General features: G+C 31.8%; 2 protein-coding genes across 2 annotated transcripts; one reads left to right on the top strand and one right to left on the bottom strand.

Moving 5' to 3' along the window:
• The first annotated feature begins 2,643 nt into the window (after nucleotides 1-2,643).
• LOC129288707 (uncharacterized) lies at nucleotides 2,644-4,200 on the top strand. Its single transcript, XM_054925432.1, has 2 exons — nucleotides 2,644-3,022; nucleotides 3,708-4,200. Exons 1-2 carry the CDS (start codon nucleotides 2,812-2,814, stop codon nucleotides 3,911-3,913), a joined length of 417 nt encoding a protein of 138 aa, XP_054781407.1. The 5' UTR covers nucleotides 2,644-2,811; the 3' UTR covers nucleotides 3,914-4,200.
• Nucleotides 4,201-7,181: 2,981 nt separating this feature from the next.
• On the bottom strand, nucleotides 7,182-10,942 carry LOC129289273 (uncharacterized). The gene is made up of 9 exons (XM_054926052.1): nucleotides 10,744-10,942; nucleotides 10,406-10,480; nucleotides 10,181-10,237; nucleotides 9,922-10,079; nucleotides 9,649-9,789; nucleotides 9,400-9,502; nucleotides 9,174-9,273; nucleotides 7,799-9,025; nucleotides 7,182-7,649 (listed from the first exon to the last, which is right to left on the bottom strand). The coding sequence occupies exons 1-9, from the start codon at nucleotides 10,891-10,893 to the stop codon at nucleotides 7,633-7,635; spliced, it is 2,028 nt and encodes a 675-aa protein (XP_054782027.1). The 5' UTR covers nucleotides 10,894-10,942; the 3' UTR covers nucleotides 7,182-7,632.
• Nucleotides 10,943-23,175: the final 12,233 nt, after the last annotated feature.

The following is a 23,175-nucleotide window of genomic DNA, read 5'->3' on the forward strand; positions in this document are numbered from 1 at the left end:
GGATATTTTTTATATTATCACTTACTAGTATTTTTTTAGGTTATCACTTTTCAACAAATTCATCTTCACACTATTACTTAACATTATTTAATTAGAATTAATTAACAAGTTGCCTAAAAAATAATTGAACAAATCAGTGTTAGTGCTTCTCCTGATCAACGTCAGAAATGATCACTGTTGTTCAATGACATTGAAAAAAAAGATTAAATGTCAATTTGACCTTCAAATTAAATGACTAAGAATATCCGAAACTTAATTTTTTTATTTTTATTGGATAACGTTCTTCTTTAATTTTGAAAACAGGTCATCTTAGCATTAATAAATGACAAAAAAGATCTCAAAAATTATAAAAATGTTAATTTTTTATTCTTTTATGTAATTTTTTGATCCTGTCTTAATATTTTTGATTATTTTCTATATTTTTAGTCAATTAACATTGAGAATTTTCAAAGTTAAAAAAAAAAGTTACACAAAAAATAAGTTTAAGTCTCAAATGTTCTAAATTTATAGTTTATAGGCCAAATGGCCTTTTAACCCTTGAAAAAAATTAATATGTATTGATATATATAATTAAATTATAAAAAATTGCAACTTATTTTTTCTACATTATACTCCCCTTATCCAAATGTAAATAACTTTTAACAATAATTTACATATCAAAAAAATCTTTCTTTATGAAAATATATGTTTTTTATCTTTAATTCTAATTTCTGACGAGGGGAAAGAAATTTATAAATTCACATACATAAAAATCAGGTTAATAAATGTGTATGGAGGGGTTAAAATGATTTTTTTTTTGCAAATAATAAGTACTTATACTTTTTTTACTAATATTAACTAGGAGAAAATACTACGGCTAATATATAGTTGATTGATGCTTGATACTTTTAGTATATAATGATCAAAAGAAAAAAATTATTGATTCATATAATTTTATAAAATTTTATTTTTATTTATTGTAATTTTTTTAATGTTTTCATTTTTTATGAGGATTAAAAAGATTAAAATCATAGGAACTTAAACAAAAAAAATCTCATCTAATCTTACTCAAATTATATACATTGAAAAAAATTATAAAATTAAATGTAAAATTTAATAAAATATAAAGACGGATGATTGTGTTTCTAATTAATCAAATTCTAATTTAAAACAAGCGAGACATTTTAAACCACGTGTTTGTTTCACCTATGGGAATATATACTTATATATTAAAAATAGTATATTAAAGAATATAAGGACAAGACAATGAAAATGAAGGGTAGTAGTTGGTGCCCACTTTTTTTTTTTAAATTATTTTCCGGTTTGCAGTCACATCAAAGGAACTAATATTTTATATTGAATTTAAAAATATTGGTAATTAAGCTATAGTAATTACAATTAATGGAAATATCACTTCTCAATCTTAAATATATTCTTATAAAGTAAAATCTATATGGGATAAAAAGATAAAGTAAGATAGTATCCTCGACCTTTATATTTTGTAATAGAATAATATTTGAAAAATCTTCCCACATAAATTATTGCTAGTTCTTTTTTATTATAAAAGTTATAATCAATTACACAGAGAATTCATATGATTCATAATTTATGAGAAATACAACTTCATATAATTTATAAATTTTCTGATATTGATTAGATTTTAAAGACATAAATTTTAAAGTTATATTTCAGCTACAATGATCGTTTTACCTGAACGAAAATATTTTATTTTTTTGCTATTTTATTTTATTTTTTAAAGCAAGGTTAAGGTTCAAATGAGCAAGAAGCTTATATACCCAAAAAAAAGAAAACGTTATTAGACCTTAAATTATCAACTGAAGGAATAAAATTAGCTACCAGAACGTTGTGACAAAATAATAGCATATAGGTCAAATAATACTACCTCCCTGAATATTACAAGTCATTTTTATTGAAGTATCATGTTAAAAAATATAAAATTTTAAATTTTTAAAGTATGATAAATAATTTTTTATTTAAATATTCTCAATCAGGAGTATAGTTAATAATATTTTTAATGAAAATACCTTATTAAATAAAGTATGAAAAATATGTAATCTTAAAGATAATTAAATAAATTATTGAGAATATAATTTAATTAAAATATCGGGCTGCAATATTTCGTATTATTCTAGCAAAATATTGAGATAAGCAACACTATTTACATGTTTAATACTATATAATCAAAGTATTTTTTTAACATGTGTTATTTTCTCCATTTAAAATATAAATATTTTTAATTAATTTTATTTTTAATAAAATAATTACTATCTTCTATATCATTTTTATATTTATTCTTATTTAATAAAATATTTTGTTTAAATAAATATAAAATAATTTATTTATTAAAGGCTTTTAAAAAATACAATAATTACACTTTAAAACATTAAAAATATTTATATTTTTAAATATTTAATTTTTTAAAAAATATTTTATACTTTTAAACAGATGAAATATTTTTTAATTTTTAAAAAATATGTTGTTTACCTATTAAACATTGAGGTTAAACAAGTAAAAAATGGTAATAATAGGTTGAAATCAAATAAAAACAAATATGGGTAGCAATAATATATAGCAATAATTAATATTAACCTCACGTGTCGGTGACCTGACTTCTGCTTTTATATCTCACAAGCCTCCGTCCACAGGTCCCTTGCCATTCAACCCCCAAGCAAACAAACTTCAAGTGCCTCCCTCCCTCCCTCTCTCTATGTGTGCGCGCGCGCGCGTGTGTCTGTGGTCTCAGAGGAACTTTGAGCTTTGAAGGAAGGGCATGGTGATTCTGATGGTTGCAGACAAGCAGTGTTGAAATTTATGAACTACAAGGGCTGTTCGTCTTCATCTTCAATAAGCCTGGCAGGATTACGAAGAATCTCAGTGCCACTCAGGCTGAGAAGGAAGACCAGGAAGAAGAAGATCCCCAAGGTCAAAGACAAGTTAATGGATTTCTGGCACAAGATGATTTTTCCTGTTCGCCGTGTCTGGCTTGCTCTCTCTTCTCGCCTCAAGCAAGCTCGCCCCAATGGTACGCTTCAATTCCCTCTCTGTGTCTCTCTCTCTTTCCCTCAGATTCATGTCTTAGATTTGTCTGCAACTTTCTTCTGCACATTCTTCTGAAAGCGTGTTGGTTCATGGAAACAGACGCGTGTACGGACAATTCAACCATATTTCTTTTTTTGGTTTCGGTGGGTGCGTCTGTTCGTCCGTAAATTGCTTTACGTTAAGCAGGTCACTTCAAGGCAAAAGGAAGCACTTTTATTCTGTCTTTTAAATAACTGCATAAATCTTCAGCTATTATTCCTACTTTTTCACATCACCACACAAACACTCACACTGAGAGATTGAGAAATTGATGTTTTTCTTAACCATGAATGAATGAATCTTTTTAAAACTTTGTAAGTGGTAACTAACCTAACCTAACCTATGATCTTATTCTGCCACCGAAGGAGAAGAAGAGTCTAGATAGGATCGACATCTTTTTCAGTGCAACTTTATGCCCTTGTCTGTTACTTTAGTCTTGTAACTTCAAAGTCTATTTTATAAGCACCAATACTTTTTCCTCATACCCACACATAATGGCCTCAAAAGTGGCTTCCCCACCACACACAGCCCAATGAATGACTTGTGACACCAGAGCCAGGTTTGTTGGGTTTGGTCACTGTACAAAGTGATTGAACATTGGATTTTTTTTCCCCTGTTTTTGATTGCAGGGGATGGGCTGCTGAAGCTTCAAGATGATGTACAGACATGTGGGTATCAAGATGTTCAAGTGATGTGGGAGATGCTTAGAAGAACAGAAACTGAGGTTGTGGACAGCCATCAGAAGAGGAAGCAACAGCCATTCTGGGGAGTCTTTGTACTGTCTTCTAATGCTAACCACAGTGATGCTTCATCGGAATCTTCCGAGTCCTCATAGTTGTTGAAGAGAAGCAGACTCATGTTTGATGATGATGATGAAGAAAAGAAGAAGAAGAAGCCTTTACTAATAAAATCTGCTGCTTATGTTTGGATTACCAGCAGTGCAGAGGCATATAACATCAAACATATTGTCAGCTTTCTCTCTCTCTTACAACTGATATATATATATATATACCTACTTTGTGACAGACAGTGATATTTGTAAATACATCAATGTATTGTCAATAGCCAACCCAGAAGCTTTCAGGAATTGCTTCTTGTGGTTTCAGGCTAACTTGCTTCCAACTCATCCCATTCTAAGGTTTTTCCTGTCCTTTTTTTTTTTGGGGTACAAAGGCAAGCAAAAGCTTGAAAGAAAGAAAAAGGAAAAGGAAAAGAGAACAAACAGATCAAAGCCTAAGCATAACGTTTGTCCTCTGAAAACATTCTAAGACAGCCAATCGGAAAACCAGGCACCCAAATAATCTCTGAATGTCCACTATGGCCAATTCTAAGGTTTTTCCTGTTCTGATCATTATTCTTTTGATCAGCTTAAAACAGAAATCTCAAGACCTTTTTGACAGTGAAATGGAACGAATTAACCAAACAAGAGAAAACTATGTAAAGCCAAACAATGGTATAATTAAAATCCAATTCATATTTATATCAAATTTTAACATGGTAATCTCAACTCTTCCGTGGGGGTGAGGAGTTTAAGAGACTCTAATTACTCACATCGAGCCTATTCATGTAAAACAACTTATAAACAAGCTTGGGTCTAACTATAAGCTAACAACCACTAAATCTGTATTCCTCCTAAATAGGCTGAACAATGTTCGATCGGAAGATGGGTTGTATACTCTCATTTGATTGAATTAACAATCTTTATAGTGTCATGTGCAATACTCACTGGGTGAGAAGATTTGGGACATTCAGCGCATCAAAATCCCTCCTAAATAGATCAGAATGAAAAATTAGATTGGAAGATGGGGTGCATATATTCTGTGTGTGTGTTTTTGAATCTACCAGTCCACTTATCAGATAGAATGGCATGCCCATTGAGAGGTTCTAAGGACAAGGTCTTATGGGCCCTACATGTGCTAGCTTTGAAAAAATGCGAATTTGAAGGTGGGGCCCTGAATGGACTTGCAGGGGATACTTTCAATGCATCCCTGAAGTTCCAGCATGTACAGAAACTAACCGATCTATCAGTTGATTTCTAAATTGCAAAGGGCTAAGGATATGGACAAGGAAGCTTGTCTCCTATGAGACGTCAATAACAAACCTATCCAGAAAACTACTACTCGGTGCTTACTCCCATGTCTGCATATTTCATATCTGCATCATCCACACACTTTGAAACATACATAAAAATTAAACTTCATCAGTTTATGGCTTTGTTATCAGCAGAACATGATTTTGGGTTATTCAGAAAACATGATTTTTTGAACTAATGACAAATACTAACAGTCTTAAATCTAGTTTTCTGAAAGATCTGTTCTCATCCATTCATCATGGATGGTGAGATTTTTGTAGCAAAAAAGAAGCATTTATCAATTATTTGAATCTGATGATGAAATGTTAATGGACAGAAGGAAGTGATGATGACTTGATTACATCAGATTGGAACATATGAGGCTAAACTGGGGACATAGTCATGATTTGGTTAACAAGGATAATATTATCAAGTACATGAAAACTTTTTGTTAAAAAAAAAAAAAGTACATGAAAACTTGAGTCGAGTTTCAAAGAAAAATCTTGAGGTAATAACATAACATTGTGGGTAATAGCTATAGAGCTTTAGCCTCGTTTGTTTAAATTTAAAAAATTAAGTGGTTTTTTAGATATTTAGATATTTTATGGATTTTATTAAAAAAATAAAGTAGTAAATTTTTTAAGAATTTAAGAATTTTTTTTACTAATTTTTATTTGAGTTGATATTTTTTCTTGATTTTAATGAAAAGTATTGAAAATGACTTATAAATAGTATTTAATAGAATAAGTTAAAGTATGTTATGTTTTTTTAGAAACATCAAAAGATTTTTAGCAAAATTAAAAGGAGAAGACTTTAGTATTAAGTCTTATATGCTTAATATATTTTTATCCAATTAAATTAGAGCAACTAGATTTTAAAATATTAATAATACTAATAACAAGAATTTATAAATTTAAATTATAAAGTATTAATCATATTAATATGTGGAATAAATAATGTATAAAAAAATTCATATATCTTGATTTTGATGAAAACAAATTCTTAAGTATACGATGTTAAGTATATAAATTTTTATTTTATAAATAAAGTATATAGATTTTTCAGATTAAAATTAAATGATGTGTGTTATATAATACGTAGTTTTAAATAGTTATGTGAGTTATATTTAGATTTTATAAATTTAAATTATTAAAATTATTAAAGTAATGTCAATAGCCAATCCCAGAAGCTTTCAAAAAAATAATTTTAACAATTTAAATTTATTCTTTAAATTATCCAAATAATACCATGTTTCCAACCTTCTAAAGCTTGAACAAACATGATAAAATTTCCAGTTTAACTGTTCATGTTTGGATTGCCAACAGTAGTACAGAGGCAACTTTCTTTGTGTCTCACACTGATTGCAGACCTGCTTCGTGTCAGACAGTGATATTTGCAAATACACCATTTGATTGTCAACAACCAACCCATAGGCTTTCAGGAATAGCTTCTTCTGGTTTCAGGTTAACTTGATTTTTGCTTCTCTTTTTAACTGACAAGAATATCTGTGTTAATCTACAATGCCCTCTGGGTAATAATTATTCATACCATCAGCATAAAATTGAAATCTTGGGACGATGAAATGAACTGCTCTTTGTTTCTGAATCAAGCAATTCAGAAAGGCCAAAAGATAATCTCAACTTGTGTTGAGTTGGTTAAGAGTATCAGCTAAGCTTAAGGCAGGAGGAATGAAGAATAAAGTTAAATTTGAACAAGGGTGTATTTCTCTCTCTCTCTGTTTCTGAAACTACCCATCTATTTATCAGATAAGATGACATGTCCATTGAGAGGTTCTAAGGTTGTGGACCGACATATGCTAAGTTTGAAAAGTGAAAAATTTGAAGGTGGGGCCTACAATGGACTTGGAGTGGACACTTGTAATCCATGTTTTGTACAGAAAATACCCTATCAGATGATCTCTAAATTACAAAGGACAGAGCATGGACAAGGAAGCTTGTCTCCCATGACAGGTCAATAACAAAGCCATTGCCATCTGAAAACGTCTCTCCATATTTGCATCAGCCGCACAATATGAAAAAATATAAACATTTTTGTGTGGAAAAATACAAATATTTGCATATTCATCATGGATGGTGAGATCTCAGTATCAACAAAGAAGCACGCATCAAGCCTTTATGCTTATATTCACATCAAATTGAAACATTCAAAGTTCAAGACTTGGGACAGAGATATGATTATATAACAGCTGTTCTCGAGTAAATTGATGAAAGCTGTTATACAAGGGTTTTGTACATATGTTTTACAAACTAAAGAAGTACAATATTTCTAAGGACATTGATGTCAGTTGAAGGAAAAGGGAAACACAAACCAATCCAGTATGCAATATTTCTAAGAACATTAAGTTGTACAGACAAATGCCTCTTTTCAATTCTCCTAGAGCAAAAAGTCCTGCAAATCTCTAAGTATCAACTCCCTCTCTTAATCCATATTCACAGCTTTGCCAATACTGAGTCTGCCATCCATCAAGCCAAAATATTTCCTGCAAGAAACACATATAGACAATGTCAAAGTTGGCCTAGAAACAGGAAAAAACAAATTGCCATCTGCCAATGTAGTTTGCAATCTTCAAGTTAACATTATGTATATAATTTTGACAGGTGAATACACAAAACTCACTTTCTATCAAACCTGAGTTACAAGTATTAAGAACTAGAACTTGCCCCACTTGCACCACCTTTGGAAGCAGAAGTAGAACCAGCACCACCTTGTAATGCTTTTTAGGATCAGGAGAACTAGAACTTGCCCTACCCTTAGGAGCAGAAGTAGAACCAGCACTACCTTGCTTTGCCTTTTTTGGATCAGGGGAACTAGAACTTGCCCTACTTGCACCACCCTCCAATGCTTGTTTTGGATCAGGAGAACTAGAACTTGACCTACTTGTACCCCCCTGCAATGCTTTTTTAGGATCAGGAGAACTAGAACTTGCACCACCCTTAGAGGCAGAAGGAGAACCAGCACCACCCTGCGATGCTTTTTTTGGATCAGGAGAACTAGAACATGCACCACCCATAGAATCAGAAGGAGAACCAGCACCACCCTGCAATGCTTTTTTTGGATCAGGAGAACTAGAACTTGCACTTGCACCACTTAGAAGCAGAAGGAGAACCAGCACCACTCTGCAATGCTTTTTTTGGATCAGGAGAACTAGAACTTGCCCTACTTGCACCACCTCTAGAAGCAGAAGTAGAACCAGCACCACTCTGCAATGCTTTTTTTGGATCAGGAGAACTAGAACTTGCCCTACTTGCACCACCCCTAGAAGCAGAAGCAGAACCACCACCAATCTGCAATGCTTTTTTTGGATCAGGAGAACTAGAACTTGCCCTACTTGCACCACCCCTAGAAGCAGAAGCAGAACCACCACCAATCTGCAATGCTTTTTTCGGATCAGGAGGACTAGAACTTGCCCTACTTGCACCACCCCTAGAAGCAGAAGTAGAACCACCACCAATCTGCAATGCTTTTTTTGGATCAGGAGAACTAGAACTTGCCCTACTTGCACCCCCCCTGAAGCAGAAGTAGAACCAACAACACTCTGCAATGCTTTTTTTGGATCAGGAGAACTAGAACTTGCCCCACCCTGCAATGCTTTCTTTGGATCAGAAGGACTAGAACTTGCCCCACTTGCACCAGCCTTAGAAGCAGCAGCAGCACCCTGCAATACTCTTTGTGGATCAAGTTGACCACTGTTATAACTGGAAAGAGATAAAGATATGTCCAGCTTCCCTTTCCATTCTTCACCAGGCTTTATAGTAGTTCCTTTCTCTACACGGGCCGGCTGGACATTCACCATCTGTAGATACTCATCCTTCCCCAGTATTGCCTTGGCTTTCTTCTCCCATGGATTCCATACCCCTGTAGAAGAAAATGAAACTAGTATTAACCACTGAAAATTTTATAAATGCAGCATCATATATTATATAGATCAGTATACAACTTTTACACTAGACCACAGAATATGAACAATTCAAACACATAGCTTCGGAAATAATTAATCCTATACCAGCATCAGGAAGTCCATCTTTGCGCAATACGTATGTTTTCTTCCTTCCATGGTCTATGATAGCAATTTTGTTTGAAGTATTTAGGTATACCCTGTCAATCTTTATTATCAAGAAATGAACTGATGTAAGATTGATAGTCATTGTTGTAACATACCCTGAAAAAAAAAAAAAAGAAATTAAAGAATCATGAAAATTGAAACTAATTTGAGAATAACAACTACTAGCCTCTTCCTCAAAGGTTAATGAATCCCCTTGTTCAGTAAATCGCTCTTTGTTCTTTAAGTTGTCCAGATAATCGTATGTTTCAAACCCTTCTATACGCACTTCCCTAAATAACAGCAACCAAATGACAGAAAAAAGTTGACCATGTGAACTAGTTACAATTCGACACATTAGGCCAGAGAAGATGATGATTAACAAATTTTCACATGCTGACGACTAAGTATATTAAATGTGCATTGTAAGAAAACGTACCCTATATCAGGGACAAGAAAATGTGAATTATAAGCGAACGAGAAAGTGAAAGGTTTCCCATCTCGATTAATATTTCGAATACGAGATATCAATGTCAAGTTTCCCTCAGGTGCCAGAGATACCCTAAGACGATACTCGTATCTGCAAAAAAAAAAAAAAAAGAAAAAGAAAAAAAAAGAAAAAAGAAACAGAAAATTATATAAACTTTTTGGCTGTTGGAACAGAAAATGAAAAAGAAACAGTTGCAAGTATTGAAAGTTGTTGTTATAATACTTGTGAGGGAAAACAAATCGATCTTCATCAGAATACTTAAGAATCAAATCAATGAAAGCTCTACGAGTTCTCTCATTTGGAAGTGGTGGGGGAGAAGGGTCCACAGTCCAAAACCTGGTCCTAGCAAATCCATAGCGTTCAACGTTTCGAAACGTGAACTGTGCATATGAGGGACGACAGGGTAAGTAGTGTTTTAGGATCAGGAAATAATCGAAGGAAATAAATACATGGAAGATGAAGATTATACACACACACATACCTCAGGAAAACACATTTGTATACCACCACGTATAGGTTTTGAAGGCTTGAACTCAGCCTGCAATAATGATTCAGTTTATAATAAATACAGTACAAAAGAATCAATCTTTCAAACAGCATTGTTATAGCATTGTTTTGTGAGATTGATCAAACAGTGTTCATGAATATATATATATATATATATAGATATATATTATGCTGATGCATAAAAGATAACATGTCGTACCTTCTTACTCAGAAAGAGCATTTCTTTCCCATGATGATTCTTCCAAGATAAAACTTGCGCTCCATACAGATACACCTGTGACAGGTACATTTAAAGAAAAACAAATTGAATATCCAAGAAACAAGTTGAAAATAGAATTAATCTGAGAAGAAAAATACGGTAAGAAGTTCCAAGAAACAAATCGAAAATGGAATGATCATCATCATCATCAGAAGAAAAATAATGCAGTGACATTCCAAGAAACAAACTGAAAATATATGATGGAATCAGAAGAGAAAATGCAGTAAAAGAAACAAATCGAAAATATATAAAAGAATCAGAAGAAATCGATTACATACTTCAGCCGAATGTCCACCAACTTCTCTAAGAACGAACTTGTCGAGGCCAAAGATTCCCTTACACTGCTCCACATACACTATTTCTTCGCTTGCACTTGCGCTTGCACTTGAACTTGTACTTGCACTTGCACTTGAACTTGAACTCGCCATTATCTTCCACTGATCACACTGCTTCGTTGCACTTTCACTGCTTCTTTGTTTGTTGATTGGATCGCCAACTTCCTTTGCGGATAGTTTCTTTCGCTATTTATGGCGTTGTTGTTGCTCATGGAGTGAGCAGTGAGATGCATAACCGATTCAGTTACGTCCCTTCCACATGCAAATTTAAAATTAAAATTATATAAAAACGTGAAAAAGAAAAGAAAAGAAGAGAAAGAATGAGAACTTGTTGTTCAACGTACTACATCTTGAGTCGTTTATCGTCCTAGCTATAGAATTGTAGCAATGGTGAATGAGAAGACACATTAAATATTAAATTAAAGTTATGTTATTTAATGGTATAAATATGTCTTTAGATCAACTTTTTTTTTTTTTTTAATACCGATTCCTTCTTTAGTGTGATTGATTTACAATTATTATGTGTAGTGGATAATTTCTAATTTCTAATTTAACTATAATGGAATTTAATCATCACGCTTTTTAGATACAAGTAAAAAATAAAAAAAGAAAAAGAAAATCGTCGCATCGTGTTCAAAATATTTATTATTGATTTGAGAAAATCTCAACTTCAATTTTCAAATCATATATATAATGGATAGATAAATTTATTAATTTTTAATTGACATAATGTGACATGTTTTTTTTTTATTAAAAAAATTCTAAGTCACACATCGCTGATTGATTTAATTTAGCAATTTACTGATGTACTAATTAAAATGGAATTTTTGGGACACATATTAAATTGGATGCTCAAAATTTAATTTGATAGATTCAACATTTTAAATTAATGTTAAATATCATTAGATTACTAGAATCTCACATAATATGACTCAATTAACAAGACTGCTCATTCAATCATCATGTATTAAATTATAGATTGCGTACTCAATATTTCAAGTTTTTCGTACCAATTGCAAACAATATATATTCCTTAAAAATGGGACCCAACAAATTTAGAAATTGGTTTCAGAATATTAATTTTAATATGACTGATTGATTTAATTTTTCTCATCAAAATATAAAATGTTTTTAAGTTAATTTTCCTAGTATGAAATCCTTTGTTAATGTGATTGATTCCCTATTTTACGTTGGATTTGATAGCTTTTAAGAGAATTGCATCCAAAGACCTTCGCTATTACAATATATCCCTTTATTAGATGGTTATTTTAAAAATTATTTGATAGTTTTTAACTGTCAAGTAATGAGACGCCATATATTAATTTAACGGTTAAAAATCATCAAACATTTTAAAGATTACTTGACAATTATTTTAAGATAACCGTCAAGTAATCACTTAAATATTAGCAATACAGGTGTATTGCAAGAATATACTTGATGGTTATTTAGAAAGAATAGTCAAGTACTTTAAATAACCGTCAAGTATGCATACTTATTTGATGATTATAATAAAAAAATTGTCGAATATATTTTGGCAAATTCTTTATTACATATTCCAAATACTTGACAGTTATTTCATAATAACCATCAAATAAGTATACATACTTGATGATTATTTTAAAATAATTGTCAAGTAAACTTATGCTTGACATTTCTTTCTAAATAATCGTTAAGTATTTATGATGTATTTTTTTAAAAATTGAGGGCTGCTTGCAAATACAAAGTAATTAAATATATATACCTGTCAGTTGACAATAAAAAATAATTGAATCATTATTTATATTAAAATTACAATTTAAATATCTTTAATTTTCTATATCTACCTATACCCTAAACCTGATGCCATAAAAAATCTATAACTTTGCCTACTTTATAAGTTAAAATTTCCAAACTAACTTGCCTCTGACATAAAATTGGCAAAAAAAAAAAAATATATATATATATATATATATGTATGCCAAAACTAATTGGGCTTAATCATTGCTGCTATCCACATGTTAAACATGGCCTGAGTTACCTCTTCAAGGTTTTCTCTATATTTGCAGCTACATACCGAACACAGTAGGCATCCTAAAAATACTGTGTGCAAAGAGTTACAACAAATTCAAGTTAATAACTATTTAACAAAAGTTGTTAAAATTTATAATTTAAGTGTCATTACATTTAATATATACCTTGTTATGTAATGTGGTAAGGACATGTGTGATAATGTTCTTCAGGAATCTCATCAAGTAATAGCCACAGTCATTGCTCTGATCTGATTGGAGTGGACACCGTGAAAAAAAAATCACATATTAATAAAATAATAGTTAAAAGATCACAATTTGTTGATTAAAAACTCAGCCCATTAGGTTTACCTTAACTATGACCCATGTCTCACAAGAGTTCAATGCCCTTAAGCTGGGGGATAAGGTCGTGTTGGTTGCAGTAGAATACAAGACCATAGCTTTGAGAAGGAAGTAAAAAATAAATTTCAAAAATTCAATATATATGGATATTAAAATAACAATTGATAAAAATTTAACTTATTTATTAAAAAGTTCTAACATATCTGGCCTATTTGTTGCTTAGTTCTCCATTAAGAGGATCGAGATATCAAATTTTTAGAGCAACAGAGTTAACCATAATAAGCATCCAGTACCTCTTAATAAAAAATAATAAGTGTTATCAAATACGTAAATATAAAAAATATTTACTTGTACCAAAAATAGCTAGAAAGTGGCTCACCCTTGGCAATAAGAAGCAAGAAATAAAGTATCATTACCTGCTCCTCTATCTTTGAATTGATCCAAAAGCTGCCTTGCTTAATTTTCAAGAGCTTCCTTTATAATTCCATTATAGGCAGAGACATTGTGGAAATTAATCAGCTTGAATCTCGACTCAAGGCCACTAGGAACCATAAATGAGGTATAAAGGTGGTTAGGTGAAAAAAATAACCAAGTTAATACACGCTCATGCACACACACATATATATAATTTAAGTAATTAACTGAGCATTATAGAAGAAATACCTCATATAGAAGCTCATCAGATTAGTATTGGCCATTTTTTGCTCGAGAATTTCATTTAAAATTTCATCCCGGACAACTTCAAACAGGCTTCTTGTTTTACAAAAGGCTGTTATAAAGGAGGAACTCGAGGTACAAATTTAGCATCAGGATCTTTCAAATATCTTTGTGTGATGAAATATTTGAAAGACCGTAGCGCCCTTCCAGCCTTTTGTAGGACAAAATTTTGCTTGCACTCATCAATGTCAAATCCTGACTATAAAATAAAATAAATAACATATCAAATGTATTAATTTTAAAAATAGTTTATACTATAATATACTTAGTAAAGTGTAATTTACCGCTATAGTACCCCAAACAAGAGCCTTCGTGGCCTCATCTACTTTGCACCATGATTTTACTGTGATAGGCATAGTAGTTTTTGCCACCACCCTAATATAACTTATGAATTTTGAGGATTTAATTGCTTGCCCTTTCATGTTCCATTGCACATCAATTTTTTTCCTGCAGCTCTTGTCTTTATCACCTCTTCCATTATCATTAGACCCTGTTGAATATTATTGTACTCCTGCTCTAGCTTTTTTTGTATACTTGGAACCTTAATCGAATTTGTAACTAAAATTGATGAAGGGGTATTAATAGACTCACTATCAGAAGCCATTTATTTGTAAAGGAAGACAATTAAATGAAACATTAATTAACTTAAATAAAATTCACACAATTAATTCAAACATTAATCAACTTAAATAAAAATAACACAATTAATCAACTTAAACAAAATTCATACAATTAATTCAAACATTAGTCAATTAAATAAAAAGAACACAATTAATCAATTTAAACAAAAAGTTCCATCATTCAAATTCTCATATAACTTAATTATAATCAATCAAGTTATCCAACAATAATTGATATAAAAATTTTATCCTAAAAAATTCGATAGCATAATAGCTTAAAAAAGAGAGTTTTTCAGGTTTTAAACCCTCTCTTTATTCAAAAATTTCATCATTCACAAGTTCTCATATAATACTTATACCCAATCAAATTATCCACAGCAACAATCAATACAAAAATTTTATCCTAAAAATTTAATATAACTTAATCATATCTAATTAAGTTATCCAACAACAAAATTATTACCATTACCACAATAAGGGAAGTAAATTTTCAACAAATTCATATAATACCCAACAGTAAATTAATTTTCATATAATCTTAAATTTAATTTCATAACTAACAAAGAATAAAAAACCAAAGTCTATATATATTCAATCACAAATCATAGTTCTAATGAACAAAAAATTCATATTCCAATCGCTAATTCTAATCAACTCCCTAATTACAATCAATTGACAATAATATCACAAGGAAGAAAGATAAGCCAACTTACTTAAGAGAGGCAAAGCACGAGGATGAAGAAGAAGGGTAGGGGAAGGAAAAGAGAAGACAACTCACATTTTGCACTATTGAAAAGCAAGTAGGGGAATTTTAAGTTAAATTTATCCTAAATATTAAACCTAAAAACAAATTAAACAGATGAAGGAGAAATTAAACTTACATATGAAGGATAGAGAATGAACCCAAAACGCTCGAAATGCAGATTTAGATGAACGAACAACATACTAACTCCAAAAAATAAAACCCACGAGCAAAACTCAAGAAGAATCGAGTCTAAATATGTGTTTTTAGGTAATTTCAATGATGAAAAAATCATTTTGGGTGTATTTTTGAAAATATTTAAGTTGTAAAAATGTGAAAATGAAAGGTTATAGAGAGTAAATTTAAAAAAAAAATACTTGATGGTTATTTTATAATAACCATCAAGTATTCCTTACTTGACACTTGTTATTAAATAACTATCAAATAAAATACAGATATACTTGATGGTTATTAATGAATAAGCATCAAGTAATTAGTTTTTTTTATTTTTTTATTTAAATCATATATTTGATGTTTGTTTACAAATAACTGTCAAGTACATACTTGACTACTTGACAGTTATTTGTAAACAAGCGTCAAATATATTTATAAAAAAAACTAAATCTAAGATGCATATATATTTGATGGTTATGTCAATATAATCGTCAAATATATACTAAATACTTGATATTTGTTTTTAAATAACTGTCAAGTATTTAGCGTCTTTTTTATTTGTCGTTTTACAATTATAACCGTCAAATATAAGACATCGTATTTAGCTTATTCTGTTATAGTGCTTACAAATAAAGATTAATAACAAGTCATCATTTAAAAAAAAAAGTCATTACTACTATTTTAACAACAAACAATTTTATATTGGTCCTTATTTATAAATAATTTTTTTGAAAAATCTTTGGATGTGATTCTCCTTTTTAATTTGATGTCACACAAATTATTATAATATAATATAACATAATGTAAATATTATATTATAATATTTAAAATATTTTTAAGGGAACTTATCATAATAATGGCTTTTCAGTTTTGTATGGAATATTATTTTGTGAAAACATGTAATTATTATTGTTAAAAACTTAACCATAACTTGTTAAATTTTGTAAGACAAAATAATAAAAAATATCAGATAAGGCTTAACTTTTAATAACAAAATGTGTTTCTATAAGACAATATTTGATACAAAATTGATGAATTTTTATTGTGATAAATTTTTTTGAGAAGGATTTAAATGTCGGTCTCTGTATAAATAAAGTAATGATGATTTTTAACTAATTTATTGGCACAATTAATTGTTGATAAATTTTTAAATGATAATATAAAAATTAAACTAAAAATTTTCTAAAATAAATTAATATTTAATTAATAAAACCTTTTTACATATGTAAACAAGATATTTGGAATAATTTATAATTTATTCAAAGTAGGCGATATTCAAATATAATTAAAAATAATTAATATTTAATTAAATATATATTATCGATTTTGAAATTATTTCCCTTTCAAAGAAGGCATTTTCTGTAACACTTGCCCTGAGTGTTATCCAAAAATCACACAAGTCAAATAAACTAAGTGTGGTTAAGGAGTTAATCCTAAAACTAACTTAGGAAACAAACCATTTAAATCACTAAACAAATATACGATTGCAAAGTAAACATTTAAAACCTTAAAAAAAAATTATAGGTTCTACCTATAGTGCACGGAAGCAAGTTAGAAAAAAGAAGGGTAAAAATATGCTGTCATGACAGCATTAAATTGCTGTCATGACAGCCCTCCCGGTTCAACTTCTGGGAGGCGCCGTTCCGCCTTCGATCTCCGATCGAAGAAATTTTAAAGCTCACAAGTCACATTCAAAGGGTACTATAAGTGTACCAAATTTCAACAAGATCCAACGATCAAATTAAAAATTGAACATGTTACAAATTTAGTCAATTTTGCTGTCATGACAGCATGAAAAGCTGTCATGACAGCACTTCCGGACCAACTTCTGGAGTGCACCATTTCATCATCCGACCTCTGATCGGAGTGATTTCAAAGCCCACATGTCATTTTTAAGAATACTATTAGCATACCAAATTTTGAAAAGATCCAACGGACGGATTGAATTTTGTGCAGGTTACAATATAACTACTGTAGCTGTCTTAATGCTGTCATGACAGCACCTCCAGACCAAATTCCGGAGTGCGTCGTTTCTCCGTCCGATATCCGATCGATGTGATTTCAAAGCCCACACGAAGCTTATAAAAGGTTTTACTTGTGACCCAAATTTTAGAGAAATCCAACAGTCGGATTAAGATTTGGACACCCGGATGCAAAAGTGCAGCTTTTTGGTAAAAACCATTTTCAAAATTGTCCAAATCTCATCCTAATGGTCACAAACCTGTGGGAACACTTTGGACACGTCAAATAAGATTAAAAACACCTGATAGAACATTCAAATGATGGAAAAACCCCATACATCAAAATTTGACCACCCGGGTGCCATTTCCCAAAATGGACCCTAAACCCCCAAAATGCACAAATCATACAAGAGTGGTCACAAATCAATCCAAATACCATGTATTTATATAAATACATATGCTAAACATTTTCACTTGGCTCAGAGCTCCTTGTGGGGCCCACGCACCCACTCTCTCTATCCAAGCTGTATGTTTGCCCATAGCACACCATTTGCAATGCAACCACTTTACATTTGCTTATAAATCACATATATATCAAAATAAAGATCTGCTTGTAATAGAAACTTGGTCTACTAAGTAAATCCATCAAAACCACACACCATAACCAAGTTTCCTAGCCACAAGTCTGCAAACAGACAAAAATTCATACACAAGCACACAATCCACACATATTCACACACACACACACATAATCATATCCTACTGGCAACCTAATCTTAAATACATTACAATATATTTGCTCAAAAGAAAGGGGTTGCAGTTCTTTACAAATCACAAGCAAACCCCTAGCTTTGCTCCTTTCCCCGTCCACCACTGGATCTTTCGCCTGGACCTAAAATATTGAAAAGAAAGGGGTGAGACAACCACAGTCTCAGTAACAATGAAATCTACATTGATTATTACAAAGTAAGCCATAATCAAATAAACGAATAATAAATTCAACATAGTATATAATTTAGTCATTTAAAATGCATAAATGCATGACCTAGGCCGGTATGGCCTTTCATGACCAACAGAATGCCCCCTGGTACTCTTTAACTCGCAGGTAAACCTTATACCTACTTGTACCTCCACAGGCACAAAACATAATCTAAGGTATGATCTAATCCACCGAACCTCCTATGCCCCTTCGACGTGAATCCTAAGCAGTTGAAGCTAACTCCCTCCCAGAGTCAACCCAACTTACTTTCCATGTGAGGGCTACCTTGGCCTAGGCACTCAACCTCACACTTCATATATTGGATTCCCTCCCCCACTGAGAGATGTCGAACACTCAATACACTAACCACTTTAGTGCACTGAGCCCACAATACGTAAGACAACACTGAGTACTGACAGTGTGCCATAGAATATCAAAAATCCACATCTTCTCATTGGTGAACTCCCACCGAGATCATGCCTTTTACTCTTGTCTACCTTTCCTGAGTATTGACCATTCAACACTCTAAAGTAGTATAATATTTATAAATCTCATTTCCATAAAAATATTGTTATTAAACAATTAGAAAACATATTTGCACTATAATCAAAGTAGTACCCCATAACCCCTTATAAAACACATTTAATCTTTTAAAACATGTAATGCATGATAACTAGTAATATTTATTCAAAAATAGCTAAAACAAAGTAATAAGAAATATAAATTCTCCTGTTACCTCAACCCTTTGGTACCAAAAGGGTTCCCCTTGTACAAAATAGGGCTCGGCTTGTTCCTTACTTCTCAATAAGTTCCACCAACAATTTTCTACAACATATAAGTGATCCACATCACTTATCATGACAAATAGCATTAATGAAGACTATAACTCATACCACACAACTTGGGTCTATGAGTCATAATCCACCCTAATGGTCCATATATTAAACCAACCATTCACATAGTATCACTTAACCACCAAAACCATTTATTAGCCATCACTAGGCTAATTTTCAATTTATATAATTTTTTTATCAATTAAGAACCTTCACTTAGTGTCACCAACTTTCACTATTAGCCCTTATAATGAAAACCAAACCTTAATTTAAATCTTATTGGGCTCAAATAGCAAAATTATAACTAAATCAATAAGCTTAAACCATTGAAAAGCAAAAACCCAATTTCTCAAGGTTTATTTTGTGCCCAAAACACCTCTTTTCATCCAATTATCCACTCAAAACATTAGATCACTATATAGAAACTCAAAACATGCTCCCTAGGATCCAAAGAAACAAAAGCTTACAAGAATATAGCCTTTGGGATCAAAATCTAAAAATTCCTCTTCCAAAAATTGAAGAAAATCAAGAGAAAGAGAAGAGGATTGAAGTAAGGAGTTTACCTATCGTGTAGCCGAGCTCGCAACGGTCGCAAAGACTCCTAGATCCGAGCCTAACTCCCTCTCTTTCTCCTTTCTTCTTCCTCTCTCTCTCTCTCTCACGTGTTTCCTTTCTTTCCTTGTTTTCTTTTCTGCGTTTCTGGTTGGTTTTTCTCTTATAAAAGCTGATCTAAAAGTTTGGGAAAATTACAAGAAATGGCCCAACATTTTTTATTATTGCACAAAAGCCCGGGTCAACTTTGGTAATTTTTTCTATAGTTAAAAATCAAATAAAACCAAACTTTTGCTTAGTAAAATTCAAACTCTGGGCCTCTATTAAATTATTCTAAATTTTAATTTAATTATAGATATTTTATTTTATTTTTATTTATTTTTTTAAATAAATTTGAATCTTAAAATTTTTAGGATGTTACATTTTCCATGTAGTTAATGGACGGAAACCATCCATAAAACCTTGAATGGTTTTACAGTTAATTAATAATACTCTACTCTAATCTAATTTATAACATAATCACACTTATTTTAAGAATAAATGTTATAATTTAATATGTCATCAATTCAAATATAGGGAGACAATTACACTCAAGGACCGACATAGATATCCTTAATTTCTTAACTAATTATTATATATCAAAATTAATTTAGAGGATTGTATTACTATTCTTTTCACTTAAAACAAACCCCAAGTGGTCATCCAAGTTAGTTACTGGCGAAAAGAAAGTGTAATCCAAGTTAGTTATAGCCCATCTACGTTCAAGGATAAGGGAAAACAGAAATCGGAAAAATATGAAGAGAAGAGATATTGATGTAAAATAAATATAAATAAATATGTGTGTGTGTGTGTGTGTAATATGAAGACGTAAATATTAGACATACAGTTAATTTTTATGTTAATTTTTCTTTATCTTTCCCTGAGTAGTAAATGGTTATACAAACGTATGCCTATTAGTCTCAAATATGATATTGCAATTTTATTACTAATATAATATCATAATAAAAAATATTTTTTTGAAAAAAACATATATTATACTCCTTCCATTAAAAAATATAAGGTACTTTTTGAGGAGTTGGATGTTTAAAAATGTAAGGCATTTTTAGTTTTTGAGGTGTAATCAATGCTTTTTTTTTTCAAAAGTACCCCTATTGATAATGGTTTTATATTTATTGTAGGGTGTTTAATAGGGATAAATATAAAAAGATATGGTTAGTTGAAAAGTAGGTACCTACTTTATTGGAAGGTGAGATTCAGTTAAAAATGTTTATATTTTTGAATGGAGAGAGTATAAAATTTCAAAAACAATAGTTGAATTAAAAAACAAACAGGTGAACTTTTGATTAAAAAGTAACTTAATTTAATTAAATTTCAAGAAAAATTAATGTAACGTAATTTGATTAAATAAAAACTGGACTAAGCGTTTGCACTTTGCATTTTCCTTGAACTGCTGAAAATAAGTTGCATCATTTACAACTTGAAAAAAAAAAAGTTTATTTATATAAAATAATAAAATGAGTGAAAATGTTAAAAAGGAGCAAAACTTCACAAAGGAGTTTAATAATGAAACATGTACTATCAAATTAATATGCATGCATTATTTATTTATTTAACAGTACTAAAATTGATTACCAAATATTCTTTAAAAAAAATATGTGCAACAATAATACAACACATGTATATATCTAAGAGGAACCTGTCTTTCATTTCATTTCAACGAAGAAACTTTCACATAACGACATGCATGCATGCATGCAAAAGCAATCACCAAAACTTGGTTGATACATATATATGATTTATATTGTATTCTAAACAACATATAATCATAAATTTTAATTTGTCAAAAATCAAATACAATCTTTTTTTCTTTTTCACAACCCCTTTTTTCTTGATCTTTCCTCCATGAAGCAAATTCCTCTCATATATATTTGGATTAATTACTACTGCATGTAAATGGCCCACAACAAAGTAATCATAATTGCTAAGCCCATGTTGATCCCGGCGTTGGCCGTAACCCCACTATCGGCCACCGGACCCGGTGCCGGAGATGGTACCGGTGCCGTTGTAGTCAATGGAGCCGGCGATGTTACTGGCTCGGGAGAACTTACTGGCACCGGAGGCCTTACCGGCACCGGGGACCTCACTGGAACTGGCGATATTACTGGCACCGGAGACTTCACTGAAACCGGTGATATCACTGGCACTGGTGTCCTCACCGGAACTGGTGATATTACAGGCACCGGCGACCTCACTGGAACGGGTACCGGCACTGGCGTCTTCACCGGAACTGGTGATATTACAGGCACAGGCGATCTCACTGGAACTGGTGATACTACTGGCGCTGGCGATTTCACTGGTACAGGTGTTACTACTGGCGTTATGACTGGTACCGGAGATTCGACCGGAGCTGGTTTGGGGGATGACGAAGGTGGAGGAGAGGTGCTAAATAGAGTGGACGGCATAATGACGGTGCTGATTTGGACGACGGAGAGATTGTAGGGTTCAGATGCAACAGATTTAACCAAATTAGCACCAATAACAGTGCCAGATTGATCGGAAGGCGAAGTGAAGGTGACGGCTCCAGTGTTCATACCGGTGATGTTGACAAACCCTACTTGGCCGGAAGCTAGGCCGGTGGTCTGATACAAAGTGGTGACGACAACAGATTTGCCGTTAAGGTTTTGGAGTTTCTGGACGTCATAGTAGTCAAGCAGGACATGGATGCTGACGACTTTCTTGATGACATCCATGGACTTGCCGGAGAGAGGAGAAATGCCAGAGTTGTCGACAACGAGGACGGTGACAGGTTGGCGGCTGTCGATGTCGGCGGCGAGCTGAGTCTGAGCAATGTAGTTGCTGAAAGTGGAGAAGGAAGGGTATTGAGAGAGGACTTGAGAGATGTTGAAGGAAGAAGAGAGAGAAGAGAAGTGAATTAAGAAGAGAGAGAGAAGGAGAAAAACTGAGATCGACATTGCTGAAGCAGAAAAAAATTAACGATTGAGAATAATTAATTTACAGAGAGGCACAGAGAGAGGGAAAGAGAAGTGTTATATTTATAGGTATAAGCATGCGCGAGTGTGATGAGAAGAAGGAGCTTGAGAGTCTATTTCTGTAGCAAGTGAGAAAGCGCCAAGTTTTGAGGATAGGTTTGTGGATGGAAAATGACAAGGCTTGGTCCACGCTTATCAAATTTGACCATATATACCGATTTAAACTCTCGTCTCTAATTTTAGATATATATATATATATATATAACACAAAATATTTTGATCAATATTATTGTTGAAATCTCATGATGGCATTTCTGTTATATGTACATGTGTGTGTCATTCATTATTGTATGATACAAATTTACTCATATGTATATTTCAAAAAATTGTACAAGTAAACATATCTGCCTTCAAAGACATGCCTGCAGACTAAATTAATTTGATTTAAAAGATTTAAGA

This window comes from Prosopis cineraria, unplaced genomic scaffold (assembly GCF_029017545.1).
Source record: "Prosopis cineraria cultivar Desert tree isolate PC_DT_omini unplaced genomic scaffold, ASM2901754v1 PC12, whole genome shotgun sequence".
Lineage (NCBI taxonomy): Eukaryota > Viridiplantae > Streptophyta > Magnoliopsida > Fabales > Fabaceae > Prosopis > Prosopis cineraria.

What these genes read in the sequence shown, in the direction of transcription:
- LOC129288707 (XM_054925432.1), top strand. Translation starts at nt 2,812, where the DNA reads ATGAACTACAAGGGCTGTTCGTCTTCATCTTCAATAAGCCTGGCAGGA. An exon ending in CAAGCAAGCTCGCCCCAATG is followed by an intron (nt 3,023 to 3,707) that starts GTACGCTTCAAT and finishes TTTTGATTGCAG; the next exon opens with GGGATGGGCTGCTGAAGCTT.
- LOC129289273 (XM_054926052.1), bottom strand. Translation starts at nt 10,893, where the DNA reads ATGGCGAGTTCAAGTTCAAGTGCAAGTGCAAGTACAAGTTCAAGTGCA. An exon ending in TTGGTGGACATTCGGCTGAA is followed by an intron (nt 10,481 to 10,743) that starts GTATGTAATCGA and finishes TACCTGTCACAG; the next exon opens with GTGTATCTGTATGGAGCGCA. An exon ending in TACAAATGTGTTTTCCTGAG is followed by an intron (nt 10,080 to 10,180) that starts GTATGTGTGTGT and finishes TCATATGCACAG; the next exon opens with TTCACGTTTCGAAACGTTGA.